This window comes from Salmo salar, chromosome ssa09, assembly GCF_905237065.1.
Source record: "Salmo salar chromosome ssa09, Ssal_v3.1, whole genome shotgun sequence".
NCBI classification, from domain to species: Eukaryota; Metazoa; Chordata; class Actinopteri; order Salmoniformes; family Salmonidae; genus Salmo; species Salmo salar.
The window spans coordinates 110,180,998-110,206,451 of NC_059450.1; the positions used below are offsets into that span (position 1 = coordinate 110,180,998).

A 25,454-nucleotide genomic window follows, 5' to 3' on the forward strand; every position below is an offset into this window, starting at 1 on the left:
TTATCAAGACCAGTCCCCATGCTTGTCTCAGAGCAGCGTGAAATGATGCCGAAATAGTTGTAGGCAATTGATTCAAATCCTAATGCTTCTAACTTCAATATGCCCATTAAATAAATAAGACCTACACCACTTAACAGCACATTACTCAACACTAGGCCCTTCTTGCCTTGTCTATCTCTCTCCCTTTCTCTATCTCTCTCTCTCCCCCTCTCTCTCTCTCTCTCTGTCTCTGTCTGTCTTTCTCTCTGTCTCTGTCTGTCTCACTCTGTCTCTCTCGCTCTCTCTCTCTTTCCCTCTCTCTCTCTTTGCCTCTCTGTCTCTCTCTCTCTTTCTCTCCCTCTTTCTCTTTGTCTCTCTTCTCTGTCTGTGGTACCAATGTCTCACTCTCCTTTTCCTTTAGTCCTTTAACTTCCCCCTCTCTCACACGCACACGCACACGCACACGCACACACACACACACACACACATACACATACACATACACATACACATACACATACACACACACTGATGCTGGGAGCCCTCCAGCTGTGTGTGTGTACACCTTTCTGCACACAGAGGAGACATCTTATTGGCATGCCGTCAGGACCGCACTCGTCTACCCAGCACCTTACACTCCTCCTCTGTCTCTAGCTCCTTCACTCCAAACCCCTGTCTTCACCTTCTAACCAGTAAATCACCCCTTCCCATCCTGCCCAATAATGTTTGTACCATGTTTTGTGCTGGTCTCTCTGTATGTAGTGTTGTGATGTCTCTCATCATGATGTGTGTTTTGTCCTATATTTTTATTTTTAATCCCAGCCCTTGTCCCTGTAGGTGGCCTTTTGCCTTTTGGTGGGCCGTTATTGTAAATAAGAATTTGTTTTTAACTCACTTGCCTAGTTAAATAAAGGTTAAATAAAAAATTAAATAAATCTTCGCTACACCTAACCAGAACACTTCCCCCCACCCCACCTCACCCACAGTAATCCATCTTCTCCAAACACTATCGCCAGTTTGAATTTGCGCAGCGTGTTACTGTGTAACCTTAAGAGCACCAACATCATGACCCTGTTTTTATCACTGGTGTCATAAGGTCATCCTCTCCACTCTGTAGTGTAAATATAACCCAGAGAGTAAGGGAGAACAGTGACTTTCATAATGACCCAGAGAGTAAGGGAGAGCAGTGACTTTCATAATGACCCAGAGAGTAAGGGAGAGCAGTGACTTTCATAATGACCCAGAGAGTAAGGGAGAGCAGTGACTTTCATTATGACCCAGAGAGTAAGGGAGAGCAGTGACTTTCATAATGACCCAGAGGGTATTTCTAGCAAAGCATTTTGCATTGCTATGCGGTGACTTAGACTGCTGGGCCACTGGGGAGGCCCAATCCGCAAAGTATCAAAATACAGAGAGGTGTTGGTAAAGGTATATTGTCCTGCTAATAGCCCACAATGGGCTATTATAATACTGTACATGGTGTCCAGGTCAGGATAACTAAAAAAAATATTTTTTTAAAGACTATCAGAAATAATGTTGGTATTTATCTATTTTGATCCAAAGCCATGAATGAGTGAGTCACAGCTTATGTAGGTGCCGCTATATGACTGTGCCATCAACTTGATAATATTTAACGATATTTTGGAGGTTATTTCATTTTCAAAAAAACTCAAGTGAGCGATTTGTAATCTGAATAAAGGCCAAAATAATATTTGTAAAAGCCAAAACATTTATTTCAGTTTTTTTAGGGAGAGTAGCACTGGGCCAATTGTGCACCGCCCTATGGGACTACCAATCACGGTCAGATGTGATACATAATGATAATACCTAACTTAGAAATACATTTCACAATAGAATTCTCCCCCTACCCTCCATCTAGGCAAGTCTATTGTACAGCGGGAATGTTTCCCTCGTCAGCGCTATTATTAGAGCAATGCCCCTTAAAGTGTTGATCTGTGCTACCCAGTTGGCGGGGTGGGGGTCCATCCCCCCTCCCTCCTCCTCCATTCCCCATGGGCTAAGTCTGTCTTCTGTGCCAGCTCTGCCCCCTGCCCTTGTGCCTTGAACCTCGCGCGCTTTCAGTGGATATAGCAGGAGAACTGCAAGGCAATCCCATTGCACGCCACTCGGGGGCCATGACCAATATATATTGTCCTGCTAATAAAAGGGTTAATAATATATCTGTGAGAATATCTAAGAGGCTTTTATATAATTCTAAATTAATTAATAATAATCGCTTTGTTTAAAAAATAACAATATTTTGGAGATGATTTTGTTTGTAAATAAAGTAAAATGAGCAAGGAAAAAGGCCATTCTTGAACATGGGGTGAGACATTGTTACTCATTTGTAAATAAAGCCAGTTTGTTATCAAGAATGATTTATTTTTGTTTTTAGAGGGAGAGAAACCAAAAACCTACATTCATCGCATGGGTCTCCCAGTCAAGCCCAGCACAGTATTGAACCAGCATCTGTGGCAATGTAGCTTGCACTGTTATGCAGTGTTTCAGACCTTTGTGCCCCTACAACGTGACCGGTTGGGAGTGGGTTACAGTACTACAGTAAGAGCAAAATAATCCTAATAACATAATAAAAACCTTATTGTAACAACAGTTTTAGTAAGTAATACTGAAGTCGTGCACAATTATAAATTTCTATTTAGGTTCTTGTCACCCATTCATTGTTAGTTAGAGACACAGTAGGACCCAAAAGCATAATCAGTGCTCTAACGCCCCCTTGCGCTGGTCTGGAGCAATGAAGTGGTGACGCAAGGTGCCGTACTAAACCACAAATTACCTCTAAGTACCGCAGCATAATCGCAAAACTTTTGGTGGAGCAACCATATATATATATTACAAGCAAAGGAGTAAAACCAGCTCTTCCTATATATATATATATATATTACCAGTCAAAAGTTTGGACACACCTACTCATTCAGGAGTTTTACTTTGTTTACTATTTTCTAAATTATAGAATAATAGTGGAGACATCAAAACTATGTAATAACACATATGGAATCAGGTGATGTGGAGGTTAACCCTGGCCCTGCGTGACCCCAGGCACTCTCATTTGTTGACTTCTGTAACCGAAAAAGCCTTGGTTTCATGCATGTTAATATCAGAAGCCTCCTCCCTAAGTTTGTTTCACTCACCGCTTTAGCACACTCCGCCGTGTCTGAATCCTGGCTTAGGAAGGCCACCGAGAAATCAGAGATTTCCATACCCAACTACAACATTTTCCATCAAGATAGACCTGCCAAAGGGGGAGGAGTTGCAATCTACTGCAGAGATAGCCTGCAAAGTTCTGTCATACATTCCAGGTCTATTCCCAAACAGTTTGAGCTTCTAATTTTAAAAATGAATCTCTCCAGAAATAAGTCTCTCACTGTTGTCCCCTGTTATAGACCCCCCTCAGCTCCCAGCTGTGCCCTGGACACCATATGTGAATTGATTGCCCCCCATCTATCTTCAGAGTTCGTTTTGTTAGGTGACCTAAATTGGGATATGCTAAACACTCCGGCAGACCTACAATCTAAACTAGATGCCCTCAAGCTCACACAAATTATCAAGGAACCCACCAGGTACAACCCTAAAGCCGTAAACATGGGCACCCTCATAGATATTATCCTGACCAACTTGCCCACCAAATACACCTCTGCTGTTTTCAATCAGGATCTCAGCGATCACTGCATCCTTGCCTGCATCCGCTATGGGTCCGCGGTCAAACGACCACCCCTCATCATTGTCAAACGCTCCCTAAAACACTTCTGCGAGCAGGCCTTTCTAATCGACCTGGCCCAGGTATCCTGGAAGGATATTGACCTCATCCGGTCAGTCGAGGATGCCTTGTCGTTCTTTAAAAGTAATTTCCCTCACCATCTTAAATAAGCATGCCCCTTTCAAAAAATTTAGAACTAAGAACAGATATAGCCCTTTGTTCACTCCAGACCTGACTGCCCTCGACCAGCACAAAAACATCCTGTGGCGGACTGCACCAGCATCGAATAGTCCCCGCGATATGCACGTTTACAGGGAAGTCAGGAACCAATACATGCAGTCAGTCAGGAAAGCAAAGGCTAGCTTTTTCAAACAGAAATATGCATCCTGTAGCTCTAACTCCAAAAAGTTTTGGGACACTGTAAAGTCCATGGAGAATAAGAGCACCTCCTCCCAGCTGCCCACTGCACTGAGGCTAGGTAACACTTTGACCACCGATAAATCCATGATAATCGAGAATTTCAAGAAGCATTTCTCTACGGCTGGCCATGCTTTCGTCTTGGCTACCCCAACCCCGGCCAACAGCTCCGCACCCCCCACAGCTACTTGCCCAAGCCTGCCCAGCTTCTCCTTCACCCAAATCCAGACAGCAGATGTTCTGAAAGAGCTGCAAAACCTGGACCCGTACAAATCAGCTGGGCTAGACAATCTGGACCCTCTATGTCTAAAATTATCCGCTGCCATTGTTGCAACCCATATTACCAGTGTTCAACTTCTCGTTCGTATCATCCAAGATCCCTAAAGATTGGGAAAGCTGCCGCGGTCATCCCCCTCTTCAAAGGGGGTGACACTCTAGACCCAAACTGTTATAGACTTATATCCATCCTGCCCTGCCTTTCTAAAGTCATTGAAAGCCAAGTTAATAAACAGATCACTGACCATTTTGAATCCCACCGTACCTTCTCTGCTGTGCAATCCGGTTTCCGAGCTGGTCACGGGTGCACCTCAGCCACACTCAAGGTACTAAACGATATCATAACCGCCATCGATAAAAGACAGTACTGTGCAGCTGTCTTCATCGACCTGGCCAAGGCTTTAGACTCTGTGAATCAACGCATTCTTATCGGCAGACTCAACAGCTTTGGTTTCTGAAATGATTGCCTCGCCTGGTTCACCAACTACTTCTCAGACAGAGTTCAGTGTGTCAAATCGGAGGGCCTATTGACCAGAACTCTGGCAGTCTCTATGGGGGTACCACAGGGTTAAATTCGCGGGCCGACACTTTTCTCTGTATATTTCAATGATGTCGCTCTTGCTGCGGGTGATTCCCTAACCCACCTCTACGCAGATGACACCATTCTGTATAAAAGAGCTTCAATGCCATACAACACTCCTTCCGTGGCCTCCAACTGCTTTTAAAACGCTAGTAAAACCAAATGCAGGCTTTTCAACAGTTCACTGCCCGCACCCACCCAACCAGCATCACTACTCTGGACGGTTCTGACTTAGAATATGTGGACAACTACAAATATCTAGGTGTCTGGCTAGACTGTAAACTCTCCTTCCAGACTCATATTAAACATCTCCAATCCAAAATTAAATCTTGAATCGGCTTCCTATTTCGCAACAAAGCCTCCTTCACTCACACCGCCAAACATACCCTTGTAAAACTGACTATCCTACCGATCCTCGACTTCAGCGATATCATTTACAAAATAGCTTCCAATACTCTCTTCAGCAAACTGGATGCAGTCTATCACAGTGCCATCCGTTTTGTCACCAAAGCCCCATATACCACCCACCGCTGCGACCTGTATGCTCTAGTCGGCTGGCCCTCGCTACATATTCGTCGCTAGACCCACTGGCTCCAGGTCATCTGTAAGTCAATGCTAGATAAAGCTCCGCCTTATCTCAGCTCACTGGTCACGATAACAACACCCACGCACTCCAGCAGGTATATCTCACTGGTCATCCCTAAAGCCAACCACTCCTTTGGCCGCCTTTATTTCCAGTTCTCTGCTGCCAATGACTGGAACGAATTGCAAAAATCGCTGAAGCTGGAGACTTATTTCCCTCACTAACTTTAAGCATCAGCTATCTGAGCAGCTAACCGATCGCTGCAGCTGTATATAGCCCATCTGTAAATAGCCCACCCAATCTACCTATCTCATAGCCATATTGATTTTATTTACTTTTCTGCTCTTTTGCACACCAGTATTTCTACTTCCACATCATCATGTGCTCATCTATCACTCAAGTGTAAATTTGCTAAATTACTTTGCTACTATGGCCTATTTATTGCCTTACCTCCTCACGCCATTTGCACACACTGTATATAGACTTTCTTTTTTTCTGTTCTGTTATTGACTATACCAGGGGTCACCAACCTTTTTGAAACTGAGAGCTACTTCATGGGTACTGAGTCATACGAAGGGCTACCAGTTTGATACGCTCTTCTGAAATAACACATTTGCTCAGTTTGCCTTTAGTTATACGTTATTATAATGATTAATGATACTGATCTATGTGAAGACACTGATCACATTAATAATTTCTCACAATAATTATCAACAATGACAATAAGGTGGGAACCAGATATCAATATTCAGCACTTTAATCTCAGTAATTGTTACATTTTCAGATGATCACTTACATCACTTCATTTCATAGGAAAAATGTCCCATTTTCACTAGCCACTGACAAATCATGAACTATGTTGCACTGTCTGAAAAAGTTTTCAATTATGTAATGTTAGAAAAATCAACTTATTTTTAAATGAATCTTGTCACATTTTGAACTAATGACCAAATCTGCAGCATTTTTTAACACACTTTTAAATTGAACACAATTCTTCAATATTTTAATTCAACTTCGCCATGGCACTGCCATGTTGCCACTGACAACATCTGGTATCTGTTTCTTTGTTAGTGGGAAGACTGGCATTGCATGCTGTTCACTAGTGTATTGTAATCTGGTGTGTAACTTGACACTGCAATTGTGAGTGAGTCTTTCAGATGTGCATCAGTGAGGCGTGTTCTGTGTTTGTTCTTGATGAAGTTCATGTCAGAAAACGCTGATTCACAGAGATAGGTTGAACCAAACAGGCTAGCAACCTTCATAGCTGCTGTGCATACTCCACTGTACTTCTCTGTGTCAACAAGGCACCAAAAGTTTGGTGCAGCCTGGTTGGCTTTGAGGTGGAGGTCATTTTGCAATGTTATGATTTCAATCTCCACCTGTCCAGCATCCAAGTTCAACGTTGCACTTAGTTGCTCAGCAAAGAATGTTGTGTCCACATTCATGAAAGGATTGGAAATGAACGACACACATGGCTCAAGCTGATGAAGGTCACAAAACCTATTCTCAAACTCTTGCCCAAGTCTGTTTATGACTTCACAGTACTTTTCTGCAACTTTGTCAAATGTCTCAGATGCAGAAGCATTGTCTTTCAGCACCGACTGCACAGAGGGAAAGTGCAGCACCTTTTTTTCTGTAAATCCACAGAGAAAATGTTCATCTTGGCTTTAAATGCATTTAAAGCACTTATCAGATCAACAACAGTCTTACCTTTGCCTTGCAGCTTGCAGTTCAAGTCGTTTAGTTTCCCAGTAATGTCCGTCAAAAAAGCAAGGTCAAGTGTCCACTCTGTGTCCTCTAGCAGTGAGACGTCTTCGCCTTTGGACTGCTTGAACTCTTTGATTTCACCCAAAAGTTACAAAAAACTAAGTAAAACTCGCCCTCTGCTGAGCCATCGGATTTCTGTGTGTAGCAGCAGGTCACCATATTCAGCTGACATCTCCTCCAATAGCACCTTGAAAATACTGTGCTGTTTTGCTTTGGAGCGTATGTTGTTTATGATTTTTACAACGGGAGTTATCACGTGCTCAAAGCCGATCACTTTTGTTTTCTTCGCTGCGCACGCTAGCTTACTCTCCACGAGCACTGTTTTTTTCATGCGCACAATACTGACCTTTGAACTAGAGTAGGTCAGAGTTCACCTAAACTTATCTAAACTCATGTATAATGAAAATATTTTTAAGATATTGTCATTTTTAAATATATATAAATGCAAGTGTGATTAAAAAGAATAGCAACAGAATACAATTACATTTCAGACGCAGCTCACTAGTGAGTTGTGCTATATTTAGACCAGGCCTGCGGGCGACTCATGTGGTCCCTGGGGTCGACCTGGTGCCCGCGGGCACCGTGTTGGTGACCCCTGGACTATACGCTTGGTTATTCCATGTGTAACTCTGTGTTGTTGTTTGTGTCGCACTGCTTTGCTTTATCTTGGCCAGGTCGCAGTTGTAAATAAGAACTTGTTCTCAACTAGCTTATCTGGTTAAATAAAGGTGAAATAAAATAAAAAAAATAAAATATAGTAACCAAAAAAGTGTTTGGGATTCTTCAAAGTAGCCACCCTTTGCCTAGAGGAAGGCCTAGAAAATTGTCAAAGACCCCAGCCACTCAAGCCATACACACTCTGCTACGACAATTCTGGGGCCAAAAGGTATCTGAACAGCACACACACACACAAACAAAAAACACACAAACATATCCATATTGACGCCACACACACATACACTTTTACACTCTCCACCTACGCTGCTGCTACTCTGTTTATTTTCTATCCTGATTGCCAATTGCCTCGTCACTTTTACCTCTACCTATATGTACATTTTACTTCAACTACCTCATACCCCTGTACATTGGCTATGTACCGGTACTCCATGTACATAGCCTTGTTATTGCTATTTACTGTTTTACCATTTATTTATTTTTAAATTTTGCTTTGTTGGGAAATGGCTCGTAAGTAAGAATTTTACAGTAAAGTCTTCACCTGTTGTATTCGGCGCATGTGAAAAATACAATTTATTTTATTTGACACACACACATAAAGATACACCCCAGTTTGACAAAATCACTAAGTTGGGTATAGATGCCTCTCTCCTCATGAGGAACACATTTGCCTCAAATGGGCAATCTGCAGTTGCTACATAATTTTTTTACTTTTAATTAATGATTTATAGTGATTAATTCTTGAAGAATATAACTTAAATGTTTCAGGAGCTTAGTTCAACTGATTTACCCCATCAGAACCCTAAATATAAGCTGGTTTTACTCCTTTGCTTGTAAAACAAAGTAATTGTAAACAAACACTGTATTGCCACAAAACAAGGTTTAAACTATGATTTTGTTATTATGGATACATACATAGCTCTATCTATACATTTGAGAGTGTTTAGATTTTTTCAGCCCCATCCCACATGGGAACACCATGTCATTTCAATATGAATATAATATAAAATCACATTTTATTTGTCACATGCGCCTAATACAACAGGTGTAGACCTTACCGTGAAAAACGTACTTACAAGCCCTTAACCAACAATGCAGTTTTAAGAAAAATAAGAGTTAAGAAAATATTTTTTAAGTTTAAAAAAAATAGTCAATGTGCGGGGGTACAGGTTAGTCAAGGTAATTGAGGTAATATGTGCATGTACTGTAGGTGGAGTAAAGTGAATAATTGGGTAATATTTATTTGAGATGTTGATCAATGAGATTACAACCTATATTCACCCACTCAAAAAGACAGCCAAAAGTTTGATGAATTTCCTTTTGTGTTATCACTATGCTTTCAACCATCTAAAAGCACAACCAAATTCCAATGGAAAAACAATACCAGATTTTTGGTTTAGTTGTCGCCCAAATGTTAATCACTACATGTGCTTTCAAATATTTAAGAGCACAGCAAAGTTGCAATGGGAATACAATGTCAGATATTCTGTTTATTTATAGGTCTACAACATCACTGTGCTTCATCTAATAGCAGAACCAAAAGACCTGGACTGCAGTTGAGATTACATTAAAAGTACATGGTGCAAGTGGTCAATGCCGTTCGAGTTCTTTACAGCAATAGTGAAGCTCTCCACAGACCTGCAAGGACCTATGCATGTTATCTTGAACATGCACACCGTTGCTTTATATGATTACAGAAGAAGAAATGTATATACTTACACTAACCTCAAAATGTGGGCAGTGATGTGTTACTCATTTTAAGGTTGAGTACTACATTAGTTTGTAAGATAACCTTAACTTTAGGCTATTTACTGTAATACAAAAGTAATATTGAAATGTTTTTGGTTTACAAAGCAAACCAAATGTGACAGACTGGCTCAAATCGGTCTTATGTAGCAACATTTGAAATTGTGTTTTTCACATTGGATAAAAGTAGAGACTCAGAGCTTGAAAATTGTATATCATACACTACAGTTGAGGAACAATGGGAACGTAATTCTGCTTTGGAGGTGGATCAACTTGTAAACTCACTTTTGAGAAAATGGCCTTTGAATATTTTTGGTACTGCTACTGGAGAGCCCTTCTCTGTCTACATCGATTCAGCATCGTTCACACCCTCTTAAGCTTTAGTCCCACCCATCTCTTTAAAGTTTGATCCGAACATTCTGTACTAACAACAGCAGGCAAGCACCCAAGCTAACTTGCTAGATACTTTCAGACACAAATGAGAGAACAGCTCACTGAACATTAGTCACTGTGGCAGAGCTGTTTAGGCTGTTATGTTATCCAGAGCGTTGGTGACTGCAACTGTGCTGTCAGATTGTCTGTTCGTAAATTCAGAGTGTTTCGCTCTCGGAGCATTCAGGATGCACACTGGACGCTCTGGCCGATGAGTAGGGTTGATCCGAATGTTCTGACCTCACAACGGCAGTCAAACACCCAAGCTAACTGGCTAACTTGCTAGCTACTTCCAGACACAAATGAGAGAACACCCCCCTCTGACCATTTTACTTGCCCTAGCAGAGCTGGCTAGGCTATTTTCATGTCATCCAGAGCTGTGCAGCTGTAACTGTGCAGCTGGCCACAATTTAATTACGCTTTTTTGCCAACGTGTATTGATACAGGCCACACTCAATGGGTGTTGAGCATTTGTAAATTCATCAGTTATTCTGCACTCTGGCACACTCAGACGAGAGTGCTCTGAAATCGGAGTAGATGGCCAGACTGAATTGCACCCCAAATGGTTCCTTGCATAGTGGAGTATTTTGTTAAGACATGTAGCTAGGTAAACAATTAACCATAATCCCAACTCATGACATTACTACCCTGCATGAATCTGCAGGTATCTAACCAACCAGGTTAAATGTTAGCTAGCTAACATTAGGCTATAACTAGCCAAGCAAATGGCTCTGAGATACAAATAATAAGATCATACATGTAACATTAGCTAGCGAGACAGCCAGCTAATGTTAGCTAGCTAGCTAACAGTACACTTTAACCTGAAATGAAAAGACTTTATGTCCAAATTAGAAACATGTAATTTTGGAAAATATAGCTGGCTAGACTATCTTACCCGTATACATCATGGTTGGACGCTTCTCCCTGTCACGGATGCCATGGTTGCCCTTAGTTTGAAGATGTAATCCGGAGACAGGTGTTTTCTCCATCTCCTTAGCTGTCATACTCTAATTCCACTGATTTCAAAACTCGGTCCTCCAGAAAGTGGAGAGCAACACTTATGCAGTTCTACTAAGCAATATATTTGTTTTAAAAAGCCGCGTTAGACAGGATTACCTACACATACTAACCAGCTCAAATAGACAGAAGCGTGCTATATGGCAGACCAATCCAAACTCACCTCTCGGCATGTCCAGCCCACTCATTATCTCAGCCAATCATGGCTAGCGGGAAGGTTGCTTACTTCCTCTGTGGCTAAACCAACTAGGCTCATAATTTAACTATTTTATTTTTATTTACAGATGGCGTACACATTTGTTATTAAGGCACATGAAAGTTCACATGTTCCAGAAGGCATTTCTGCCACAAAATGCATTTTGAAGTGCTACCTGTCCCAGGCCTGCTCTTTTCAACTCCCTCGAGACAGCAGGAGCAGTAGAGATACTCTCAATGATCGGCTATGAAAAGCAAACTGACATTTACTCCTGAGGTGCTGACCTGTTGCACCCTCGACAACAACTGTGATTATTATTATTTGACCCTGCTGGTCATCTATGAACAGTTGAGCATCTTGGCCATGTTCTGTTATAATCTCCACCCGGCACAGCCAGAAGAGGACTGGCCACCCCTCATAGCCTGGTTCCTCTCTAGGTTTCTTCCTAGGTTCTGGCCTTTCTAGGGAGTTTTTCCTAGCCACCGTGCTTCTACACCTGCATTGCTTGCTGTTTGGGGTTTTAGGCTGGGTTTCTGTACAGCACTTTGAGATATCAGCTGATGTTAGAAGGGCTTTTAAATATATTTGAATTGATTTTGATTTAAAAAAAGATTATGTTCAAATGTAGTGACCCGTGACATACGCCTAGTTTCCTGAAATGGGTCACAAATATCAACATTTAAAGAGATGTGTCTACTGCTTGGATAGTTCCATCTGAGCCACTGACTTAGTCTGGCTTTAATTCATATATGTTGGACACATCATTATATCTGAAATCCTAGGAATCCCTAGGCCTATTGAATTGTCTATTTTTAGATAAATTCTGGGTTGGTTTGAAACAATAGCTGTTGATGCATTTACAAATGCTATACAGTGTATAGGCCTAATTTGGTCAAACCCTTAAAAAATCTTATTTGTTTGTCTTGTTTGTCTTGTTGCATGTACCAAATAAGATGCCAATTCCCATATTGTATGTGCTGTAGCCAACGTCTCTTTTGTTGTCTTTCCATATACAATATATAGGACCAGGCTACCTCATAAGAAGAGTAATCTAATTTGTAGTTGACATGGACACACACATACACACACACACACACACACAGCCCAGGCCACTCACGGTCAAACTTGACCAAGCTGTCTCTGTTGCAATTGCTGGACGCAGATCCAGAGTTCACACCCTCAGAGGAGATGCTGAGCTTGGTGTTGGGGTCTCTCTTGGGTTTGGGCGGCGGTTGCTTACGGGAGTTGGGGCTCCCATCCTCATCACCCCCGCCGACGGAGTGTAGAGACTGGGAACGCACAGTGAAGCCCTGGCCACAGGAGGAGGGAAGGCGGTCCTGGGGTGCTGGCATGGTCATGAAGCCCATGCGGAAGTGTTTCCCTGCGTAGCTTCCCTCCGTCGCCCTCGCCACATCCTCACCGATCCTGCCAGGAAACATCTTTTAAATAATTTTGTTTCATCCATAAATCACATTACATATGCAAAATGATTCAGACATACCAAATGTCATAGATGCAAGGACACAATCATGGACCCAAAAAGCATCTTTTCCTCCATATTACCAAGTTGCCTATGACTATAACAGCTGATGCACACACATGCACACACACACACACACACACCCACACACACACACACACACACACACACACACACACACACACACACACACACACACGACAACAACAACAGAGAATATATACAGACAGCTTAAATATGTGTCCTATCTGTCCCATATACACTGAGTGCACAAAACATTAAGAACACCTTCCTATTATTGAGGTGCCCAAGCCTCAATTCACCATGTTGGGTCATTGACTCTACAAGGACAAGCTGTTGAAAGCGTTCCACAGGGATGCTGTCCCATGTTGACTCCAATGCAGTTGTGTCAAGTTGGCTGGATGTCCCTTGGGTGGTGGACCATTCTTGATACACATAGGGAACTGTTGAGCGTCAAAAACCCAGCAGCATTGCAGTTCTTGACACAAACCGGTGCGCCTGGCACATACTACCATTCCCCATTCAAAGGCATGTAAATCTTATGTCTTGCCCACTCTGAATGGCACACATTCACAATCCATGTCTCAATTGTCTCAAGGCTTAAAAATCCTTCATTAACCTATCTCCTCCCCTTCATCTACACCGATTGAAGCGGGTTTAACAAGTGACATCAATAAGGGATCATACCTTTCACCTGGACTCCTCTCCCCTGTAACTATTCCGCAGGTCGTTGCTGCAAATGACAACGTGTTCTCAGTCAACTTACCTGGTAAAATAAGGGTAAATTAAAAATAAATACAAAAAAAGATGCACCTCTCATGGAAATGTTTCATCATGTTTTGTACACCCAGTATATACCTACAGTCAAAATAGCAAGTTTTAGAGTAAAATATCGTGTCTCACTTGTAAAGTTCATCAAAGTATTAATCGGCGGGTTTATGTTTGTTTGTAGCCTCCACTCACAAACCCAAAAAGGAGTAAGCACAGAATCCCAGAAAATTCTGAGCACTAATGGAGGGATTGTGCTTTCCTGGTGTAACTCAGGCAGTTGTCGTTACCATCCTGTACCTGTCCCGCAGGTGTGATGTTCAGATGTACCGATCCTGTGCAGGGGTTGTTACACGTGGTCTGCCACTGCGAGGATGTTCAGCTGTCCGTCCTGTCTCCCTGTAGTGCTGTCTTAGGCGTCTCACAGTACGGACCTTGCAATTTATTGCCCTGGCCACATTTGCAGTTCTCATGCCTCCTTGCAGCATGCCTAAGGCACGTTCACGCAGATGAGCAGGGACCCTGGGCATCTTTCTTTTGATGTTTTTCAGAGTCAGTAGAAAGGCCTCTTTAGTGTCCTAAGTTTTCATAACTGTGATCTTAATTGCCTACCATCTGTAAGCTGTTAGTGTCTTAACGACCATTCCACAAGTGTTCATTAATTGTTTATGGTTCATTGAACAAGCATGGGAAACAGTGTTTAAACCCTTTCCCATGAAGATCTGTGAAGTTATTTGGATTTTTACGAATTGTCTTTGAAAGACAGGGTCCTGAAAAATGGGTGTTCCTTTTTTTGCTGAATTTGAATTAATAGTGAAGACATCAAAATGATGAAATAACACATATGGAATCAGATAGTAACCAAAAAAGTACTCAACAAATCAAAATATATTATATATATAGTAGCCTCCCTTTGATGACAGCTTTGCACACTCTTGGCATTCCCTCAACCAGCTTCACCTGGAATGCTTTTCCAACATTCTTGAAGGAGTTCACACATATGCTGAGCACTTGTTGGCTACTTTTCCTTCACTCTGCAGTCCAACTCTTCCCAAACCATCTCAATTGGGTTGAGTTCGGGTGATTGTGGAGGCCAGCTCATCTGATGCAGCACTCCATCACTCTCCTTCTTGGTCAAATAGCCCTTACACAGCCTGGAGGTGTGTTTTGGGTCATTGTCCTGTTGAAAAACAAATGATAGTCCCACGAAGCGCAAACCAGATGGGATGGCGTATCGCTGCTGTCACGTCCTGACCAGCAGAGGGAGTAATTGTATTAGTATTTGGTCAGGACGTGGAAGAAGGGTATTTGTTTTGTATGGTTCGGGGTGGTGGTTTGTTTAGTAGGGTATTGATTTATGTATTCCGGGGGGTTTTGGGTTATGTTCTATGTTTGTATTTCTATGTTCTTTCTAGTTCTTTGTATTTCTATGTCTAGGTTTGGGTGTTGGACTCTCAATTGGAGGCAGGTGTTTTTAGTTGCCTCTGATTGAGAGTCCTATATATAGGTATGTGTTTTGTTTTGTAGTTTGTGGGAGATTGTTCTGTGTATAGCCTTGTGCCTTACCAGCCTGTATATAGTCGTTGTGTTTCCTTTGTGTACGTGTTTATTTTGGTTCTCCTTCTTCACCAAATAAAAGATGCGTGCACATATTCCTGGTCCACTTTATCCGACGACAACCGTTACAGCTGCAGAATGCTGTGGTGGCAATGCTGGTTAAATGTGCCTTGAATTCTAAATAAATCACCAGCAAAGCACCCCCACACCATCACACCTCCTTTTCCATGCCTCACGGTGGGAACCTACTCTGCGTATCAGAAAGACATGGCGGTTGGAACCAAAAATCTCAAATTTGTACTCATAAGACTAAAGGACAGTTTTCCACTGGCCCAAGCAAGTCTCTTCATCTTATTGGTGTCCTTTAGTAGTGTTTTTGTTCGCAGCAATTCAACCATGAAGGCTTGATTCATGCAGACTCTTCTGAATAGTTGATGTTGAGATGTGTCTTTTACTTGAACTCTGAAACATTTATTTTGGCTGCAATTTCTGAGGCTGGTAACTCTAATGAACTTATCATCTGCAGCAGAGGGAACTCTGGTTCTTCCTTTCCTGTGGCGGTCCTCATGAGAGCCGGTTTCATCATAGCGCTTGATGGTTTTAACCTTTATTTAAACAGGGAGTCACATTGAGATTAACAATCTATTTTACAAGAGAGCCCTGTACACATTACAATAAAAACAGAATATTAAAACAACATACACATATGTGTAGAAAATGATATAATTCAGCACAAGAAACAAAAATAAACATATTTAATAAAATGCATATAAGTTTAAACTACATAAACGTCCTCAATCAATAATTTAAACAGACAGAGAAGTCCATTCCACATTTTTTTACAGAATACAATAATGAATCCTACAATTGTCCCCTTTGATAAAACGTATTGTGGGATGGTAGACTGCGACCAAGGGTTTTAAAACAGAGTTTGCCGCATGCCAGTGAACAATATCACCAAAATCCAATGCAGGGAGAAATGTTGTTTGAACAATCTTTCTCCTATTTTTAATACTAATGTCACACCCTGATCAGTTTCACCTGTCCTCGTTATTGTCTGCACCCCCTCCAGGTGTCGCTTGTTTTCCCCAGTGTTTTTCTCCTTGTGTTTCCTGTCTCTCTGTGCCAGTTCGTCTTGTACGTTTCCAAGTCAACCAGCGTTTTCCCCGTTCTCCTACTTTTTGCATTCTCCTTTTTCTAGTCCTCCCGGGTTTGACCCTTGCCTGTTTCTGGACTTTGTACCTGCTTGCCTGACCATTCTGCCTTCCTTGACCACGAGCGTGTCTGCCACTCTGTACCTCCTGGACTATGATCTGGTTTTGACCTTTTTGCCTGTCCACGACCATTCTCTTTCCTATCCCTTTGGATTAATTAACATTATAAGACTCCAACCATCTGCCTCCTGTGTCTGCATTTGGGTCTCGTCTTGTGCCTTGATAACTAAGGCATGATTTATTTAGATATATTTAAAAAATCTTGGATCTTAGCTTCTTAGTCAGATTTTCTATATGCGTTACGAAGGACAACTTGACATCAATCCAGACACACAGGCACTTTTATTGAGAAAAAAGCTCAATGTGGGCTCAATTTATAGTGCACATATGCAGATCCTCAGGGTCAACATTTCGTGACCTAGAGAACAGCATGAGCTTGGTTTTACTTGTATTTAACACTTGAAGAAACGTCCAAAGTTCTTGAAATATTCCCGGATTGACTGACCTTCAAGTCTTAAAGTAATAATGGACTTTAGGGCTATCTTCTGTGTACCACCCCTATCTTGTCACAACACAACTGATTGGCTCAAACACATTAAGAAGAAAAGGAATAAACTTTTAACACCTGTTAATTGAAATGCATTCCAGGTGAGTACCTCATGAAGCTGGTTGAGAGAATGTCAAGTGTGTAAAACTGTCATCAAGGCAATATATTTTGATTTGTTTAACACTTTTTTGCTTATTACATGATAACATATTTGTTATTTCATAGTTTTGATGTCTTCAATATTATTCTACAATGTAGAAAATAGTACAAATAAAGAAAAACCTTTGAATGAGTAGGTGTGTCAAAACTTTTGACTGGTACTGTACACATCCCAACCCGAAGCCATGGATTACATGTAAAAGCTGTCGCTTTCAAGGAGTGGGACACTAATCCGGACGCATCTAAGAAATGCCACTACTCCCTCCAATGAACCATCAAACAGGCAAGGCATAAGTAAAGGACCAAGAATCCTACTACACCAGCTCTGACACTCATCGGATGTGGCAGGGCTCGCAAACTATCAAATATTACACAGAGAAACCCAGCCTCGAGCTGTCCATCAACGTGAGCCTACAAGACGAGCTGAATACATTCTATGCTCGCTTTGAGGAAAGCAACACTGAACCATGCATGAGGGCACCAACTGTTTCGGACGACTGTGTGAGCACGCTCTCAGGCTTCAGGGCTAGACGAATTACCAGGATTCGTAACCCGATCATGCGCTGATCAGCTGGCAAGTGTCTTCATTGACATTTTATTTATTTATTTGAATTTTTTATTTAACCTTTATTTAACTTTTCCAACTTTCCCTGACCCAGTCTGTAATACCTACATGTTTCAAGCAGACCACCATAGTCCCTGTGCCCAAGAACGCCAAGGCAACCTGTCTAAATGACTATCACCCTGTAGCACTCACATCTGTAGCCATGAAATACTTTGAAAGGCTGGTCATTGCTCACTTCAACACCATCATCCCTGGCATCCTGGAACCACTCCCATTCACATACCGTACAAAAAGATCCACAGATGATGTAATTTCTATTGCACTCCACTCACACATGAGTACAAACTACATATGCTCACACACACATACCCCTACCGACATGTTTTATTTTTTATTAACCCTTTATTTAACTAGGCAAGTCAGTTAACCTCTATGGGCTAGGTGGGACGCTTGCGTCCCACCTACTCAACAGCCAGTTGAATCCTGTGGCGCGTTATTGAAATCCTTAGATTAAGCTATTACTTCAATTTTTCAAAAATATGACTATTTTACACCATTTTAAAGATAAGACTCTCGTTAATCTAACCACACTGTCCGATTTCAAAAAGGCTTTACAACAAAAGCAAAACATTAGATTATGTCAGCAGAGTACCGAGCCAGAAATAATCAGACACCCATTTTTCAAGCTAGCATATAATGTCACATAAACCCAAACCACAGCTAAATGTAGCACTAACCTTTGATGATCTTCATCAGATGACAACCCTAGGACATTATGTTATACACTACATGAATGTTTTGTTCAATCAAGTTCATATTTATATCAAAAAACAGCTTTTTACATTAGCATGTGACTAGCATGTGACTAGCATTCCCACCGAACACTGCCGGTGAATTTACTAAATTACTCACGATAAACGTTCACAAAAAGCATAACAATTATTTTAAGAATTATAGATACAGAACTCCTCTATGCACTCGATATGTCCGATTTTAAAATAGCTTTTTGGTGAAAGCACATTTTGCAATATTCTAAGTACATAGCCAGGCATCACGGGCTAGCTATTTAGACACCCGGCAAGTTTAGCACTCACCAATATCAGGTTTACTATTATAAAAGTTTGATTACCTTTTGTTGTCTTCATCAGAATGCACTCCCAGGACTGCTACTTCAATAACAAATGTTGGTTTGGTCCAAAATAATCCATCGTTATATCCGAATAGCGGCGTTTTGGTCGTGCGTCCCAGACAGTATCTGAAATGGTAAATCAGGGTCGTGCGCATGGCGCAATTCGTGACAAAAAAAATCTAAATATTCCATTACCGTACTTTGAAGCATGTCAACCGCTGTTTAAAATCCATTTTTATGCCATTTTTCTCGTAAAAAAAGCGATAATATTCCGACCGGGAATGTCCATTTAGCTAAACAGAGGAAAGTAAACAAAGCTTTCGGTCGACGCAGGCACGAGCCTGAGTCTCACAGTACTGTAACCAGCCACTACCCAAACGCGCTACTTTTTTTCAGCCAGAGCCTGCAAAGCCACGATTCAGCTTTTTACCGCCTTCTGAGACCCTATGGCAGCCGTAGGAAGTGTCACGGGACAGCTAAGATCCTCACTCTTCAATAAACAGAGACAAGAAGAACAACACCTTGTCAGACAGGCCACTTCCTGAATGAAACCTTCTCAGATTTTTTTCTGCAAAATGAGTTCTGTTATACTCACAGACACCATTCAAACAGTTTTAGAAACTTTAGGGTATTTTCTATCCATATGTAATATAAGTATATGCATATTCTAGTTACTGGGTAGGAGTGGTAACCAGATTAAATGGGGTACGTTTTTTATCCAGCCGTGTCAATACTGCCCCCTAGCCCTAACAGGTTAACTAGTCAGTGGCCACACCCCCGTGAGCCCACAATAGCCGTCATAGAACCGCCCCTTTTTCCACAGAGTATAAAACCCACTTCCTACAAAATATACATTGTCAGAGAACGCCGGGAAGGAGTCCCCACGTTGGAATGGCTACAATTCTATAGGCCACGGAGACCATACAGCTGTAGTTTTGGCTACATGGCTGGAAATGGTTAAACTCTGAGACTATCGATCACTACAGAATAAGAGCAAATTCTAGACGACATGAATTACTAGTCTGCAGCTAGAAATGACGTAAACCTAGAACGAGAATACCGACAACCGCCGAAGCAATCTATTCTGTGAGAACATTTCTGAATGGTACTCTAAAGTATCCATTCTAACCACGTACAACCACGAAAGACATTGTGACTTCTGGGAAAGTTAACCAGAGACTCTGATGAACTCTACAGGACGATTGAGTGTTTTCAACGGAGAGACAACAACGACATCCATTCATAAACATGTACATTGCAATTTCTTTCAGAATGAGCAGCCATTCATGCGCAAAGTATAAGCATGTCCATGAGTACAATTATCCACTGTGTGTAGTGAATCCATTTAGTCTTTCCCGCTCTCTCAGTCCCCACCAATTTCCTTGGTCTACCAAGCCGTCATATCGGCTTTGTCCGCTAGGGACTTTTTCTTTGTATCATGTAGTAACCCAAATATCTACTGTTTGTTTGTTATGTAATTCTGTGTGATTATTTAGTTAGTTAGTAAATAAATAATTAAGTAAATTTGTATAGCGCTGATTCATGATTTAGGCTAGGGTTCGTGCAGATATCCAAGGGTTTGTGATGTTCAGTAATGAGAACTGATGAGGTAATAATAATACATTAATGAGAATGACTAATTGATCAGATATTAAAATATCTGAAAAGTTATATTCGGAAAATTACAACTCTGTAAATTTCAACATTTTCCGTGGTGCCCCGACTTCCTAGTTGATTAATGTTTACATGATTAGTTTAATCACATAATAATTAAACTTAGAGAACTGATTTTATATAAATAAGTCTTCACATTTAATGATAGTCCAGACACGACAGCTACTAACACTTTTGTACCGGAATCAGTACGGCTTTTCAATGAAAATGGATTTGTGTGATATTTATCTTGTATATACCTTGAAGGCATTCATATATTTCATGCAGCATACCACCCTGCATCCCACTGCTGGCTTGCTTCTGAAGCTCAACAGGGTTGGTCCTGGTCAGTCCCTGGATGGGAGACCAAATTATGCTGGAAGTGGTGTTGGAGGGCCAGTAGGAGGCACCCTTTCCTCCAGTCTAAAAAAATATCCCAATGCCCCAGGGCAGTGATTGGGGACATTACCCTGTGTAGGTTGCCATCTTTCAGATGGGATGTTATACAGATGTCCTGATTCTCTGTGGTCACTAAAAATCCCATGGCACTTATTGTAAAAGTAGGGATGTTGACCCTTTTGTCCTAGCAAAATTCCTAAGCTGGCCTTCATACCATCATGGCCACCTAATCATCCCCAGGTTACAATTGGCTCATTCATCTCTCCTCTGTAACTTTTCTCCAGGTTATTGCTGTACATGATAATGTGTTCTCAGTCAATATACCTGGTAAATTAGGGTTACATAAGGGTTTGCTATATGTATATATAGTTTGGACACACCTACTCATTCCAGGGTTTTTCTTTATTTTTACTATTATCTACATTGTAGAATACTAGTGACGACATCAAAACTATGAAATAACACATATGGAATCATGTAGTAACCAAAAAAAGTGTTAAAGAAATCAAAATATATTTTATATTTTAGATTTTTCAAAGTATCCACTCTTTGTCTTGATGACAGCTTTGCACACTCTTGTAATTCTCTCAACCAGCATCTGGAATGCTTTTCCAAAAGTCTTGGAGTTCCCACATGCTGAGCACTTGTTGGCTACTTATCCTTCACTCTGTGGTCCAACTCATCCCAAACTATCTCAACCAGTTATTTTAGCTCTCCTATTTGACTTTCATAGGGTCAACCAATGAGGTCAAAACAATCTCATCCCTCAGTGCCTCTAAGAACTGATTGGCTCTTTGCCAGCCACCAGGCAGATCTGGGAGCTGTCAATCCTTTATGCTAAAACTCTGCTTTGTGGAATTTTGTTGTTCTGTCCATGAGTAAGAATTCTGGGGGGGAAATCCATCCATCCATTTCTCACTCACATGTTTGTTTAGCTTGTCATGGTGGTCTCCCTTTGAACAATTTTGAATGGTCTTTACTTTATAAACGTTGAAGGTCATGGTCTTTACTTTTTATGCACCATTAAACTGAATGAATACACTTTCTTCACATACTGTAGATACAGCCAAAGTACAGTTACAAATATATTATAAAACTGTTACTGAACAGGATAGTATAGCTAGCTCAATTCTTCATGTAGAAATATTGGAGTAAATCTTGCTCGTAATTCCAAAACTCGAGTTTCAGACTCCCAACAACTGAGAGAACACACACACAAACAGACTTTCCCTGATACAGACACTAGCTGCAATCTGACTCCATTCCTAATTCAAACATCCCCGTTAGTACCAAGAGGTCAGGGGAATTTCAGCTCCATTCACAGTGTACAGGTGTCATACCCTACTATACCATGCAAACACTGGACAGACCCAGATCTTATTATGATAATTCTCTGAAGTGCTCATTAAAAGAGGTGGGTGGAGGAGGGATGGGGTAGAGACTCAGCCAATGTCACTTTCAACTTTAAGACCGACTGTGGTCACAGAGAAACAAAGAACATGCGCTGACCAGCTGGCAAGTGTCTTCACTGACATTTTCAATATCTCTCTGACCCGATCTGTAATACCTAAATGCTTCAAGCAGACCACCATTGTCCATGTGCCCAAGAACGCCAAGGTAATCTGTATAAATGACTATCGCCCCGTAGCACTCAAATCTGTAGCCATGAAATATTTTGAAAGGCTTGTCATAGCTCACCTTCATTACCATCATCCAGACACCCTTGACCCACCACAAAATTCACATTCCATCCCAACAGACCCACAGATTACACAATTTATATTGCACTCGACACTGTACTTTCCCACCTTGACAACACCTACGTGAGAATGCTGTTTATTGACTACAGCTCAGAATTCAACACCCTTGTGCCCTCCAAGCTCAACTGGACCCTGGACAAAGGAGCTGTTCATGGACTACAGGAAATGTATGGCCGAGCACGCCTTCATTCACAATGACAGGGATGTAGTGAAATGGGGTTGAGAGCTTCAAGTTCCTTGGTGTCCACATAACTAAGGATCTATCATGGTCCTCACACACCAACACAGTTGTGAAGAGGGCATGACAATTCCTTTTCCCCCTCAGGAGGCTGAAAAGATTTGGCATGGGCCCTCAGATCCTCAAAAAGTTGCACCATTGAGAGCATCTTCACTGGCTGCATCACCACTTGCTACGTTGACTGCTTGGCATCCGACCACAAGGCACCACAGATGGTAGTACATACGTCCCAGTACATCACTAGGGCCAAGCTCCTTGCCATCCAGGACCTTTACGGTGTAAAAAAAAAAAAAAGACTAAAAATTGTCAAATACTCCAGCCATCCAAGTCATAGACTGTTCTCTCTGCTACGGCACGGCAAGCCATACCTATGCATTAAGTCTGGAACCAACAGGACCCTGAACAGCTTCTACCCCCAAACAATAAGACTGCTAAAAAGTTTGTTAAATAGTTAACCAAATAGCTACCCGGACTATCTGCATTGACCCTTATTGCACTAACTTTCTTTGGGCCATCACATACGCTGCTGCTACTGTTTATTAACCCTGCACATCGACTCGGTACTGGTACCCAGTGTATATAGCCAAGTTGTCATTACTTATTTTGTATTTATTATTACTTTTATTATTACATGTTATTACTTTTCTATTATTTCTCTATTTTCTTTCTGTCTGCATTGTTGGAAAGTGCCCGTAAGTAAGCATTTCACTGTTACACTACACCTGTTGTTTACGAAGCATGTGACAATAAACATTGATTTGATTTGAGAGTGAGATGGTATAAGCAAAACCAGGGATTTCATTCTGTACATCTTTGCTGCCTCAGTCTGTATTTGTTTGCGTCTGTACTAGGGGAGAACCGGGACAAAAGTAACACGGGGCAATAGTAACAGGCCCATTTTCTCAGATAACACAGAAGCTAGAATGATTCAGTGAAGTCAGTATGTTCCTAATGTAGAGGACAAAAAAACTTATTTTGAGCAATGTAAGTAAAAAAACGGAACTGGAAGTGTTTAATTGTTTATGGTTCCAAACATATGTAATTTTCTTAACCCATCTAGTGACTAAACTACAACATAGGTGTTACGTCTTCTCCCGCGCTCCCGCACCGGCGCTCGACGTCACCGGTCTACTAGCCCCCAGTCCTGGCAACCCATCTTTACGCACACCTGGCAACCATCATTACGCACACCTGGGCCCTATCAGTATCAACTAGAATTCATTACTACCTTCATTACTTACCATTTATCTAGCACTAGCTTTGTCAGTCATCAGGTAGTATTGTTTGTGTTCCCATGTCAGACACTTCTCTTGTTTTGTGTCATTCCATGTTCGTTATCATTAAACTCACTAACTGACTCCCTGCGTCTACATTACAATATGTTTCAAGTATCATGCTAGCTAGTCTTGGGTGTTAGCCTGGGAGAAGTTACACGAGAGACAGGTGACATGAAAGTAAACACAATGTAAACTGATGACTTTCATATTGCTTTTATAATATTAGCAAAGTATCAACAAGTGACAGAATGTTTTAAACCTATATATAACATTATTAGAATTATGCCTTAATCAATTGACTTGATGGATCTGCTTTTCACATAAGCTTTTATCAACAGGCTAGCGGTTAAAAATGTATATCTTTATGATTCTGGGGGTCAATTACCTTATGTCAAGCCATGGAAATGTGATAATCATGATGAGTTTGTTTGTGAAGAGAATAAAGACATGTATTCTATCAAGACACGAGGAGCGTGCATGATTTGTAGAGCTAAGCATGAATAGCCTTTGAAAATGGTTAGAAAGATATCCTATTACAATTCCCATTAAAGTGAGATGAGAAAATGATGGGTAAAATAGCTATTATGTGATCTATTTTAATTCGATTAATATTGTAAGGCAAAATATTATGGTTACACAACCTTGTGATGTTGACACGTGGTTCATTTTCATAAATGTCGAACCTTTAGCAATACTTATTTAAATCGACTGATAGTACATTTGTGACCCGTTTCAAGAAGCTAGGCGTACATCACTACTTCACAGGAGAGGCATTTGAATGTTTAAAAAAATATATTATCAAAGTGTGTTTTTGTAGAAATGTCTTCTGGAACATGTACATTTTCATGTGCCTTAACTACAAACATGTATGCCATCTGTAAATATGAATATAAATGTTATATTACGAGCCTACTTGGTTTAGCCATGGGAAAAAACAGGAACCTTACCGCTAGCCATGATTGGCTGAGATAATGGATGGGCTGGACATGCCGAGAGTAGCACGCTTCTGTCTATAACATGAGCTGCTCAGTATGTGTAGATAAGGCTTGCTAACGCGGCTTTTTTGAAAGATATAACGTTAGCCAAGGAAAACTGCAAAAGTGCTGTTTCTGCTGTCAACAACATCGCTGTGCAAAGTTTAGCAGGCACTATCGACAAAGATCAGTGGGGAAAAGTTGTGAGGGACTACTTTCTGCACACAGTTAGTGTGAACCGGAGTGACTTGACACAACAATGGCCCAAACAAGCTGTAGCTAGTTACAAACCAAATGGAAAAGACACGCCGCCACGAAGTGTTCTTCCAT

General features: G+C 41.3%; 1 protein-coding gene across 1 annotated transcript in view; it reads right to left on the bottom strand.

Annotated features, from left to right (window-relative positions):
- Positions 1 to 25,454, bottom strand: part of nyap2a (neuronal tyrosine-phosphorylated phosphoinositide-3-kinase adaptor 2a) — a 145,051-nt gene that overhangs the window by 87,564 nt on the left and 32,033 nt on the right. Inside the window, exon 3 of the mRNA XM_045724307.1 lies at positions 12,501 to 12,808. Coding sequence (XP_045580263.1) covers positions 12,501 to 12,808 — 308 coding nt within the window. The remainder of the gene's footprint in view (positions 1 to 12,500; positions 12,809 to 25,454) is intronic.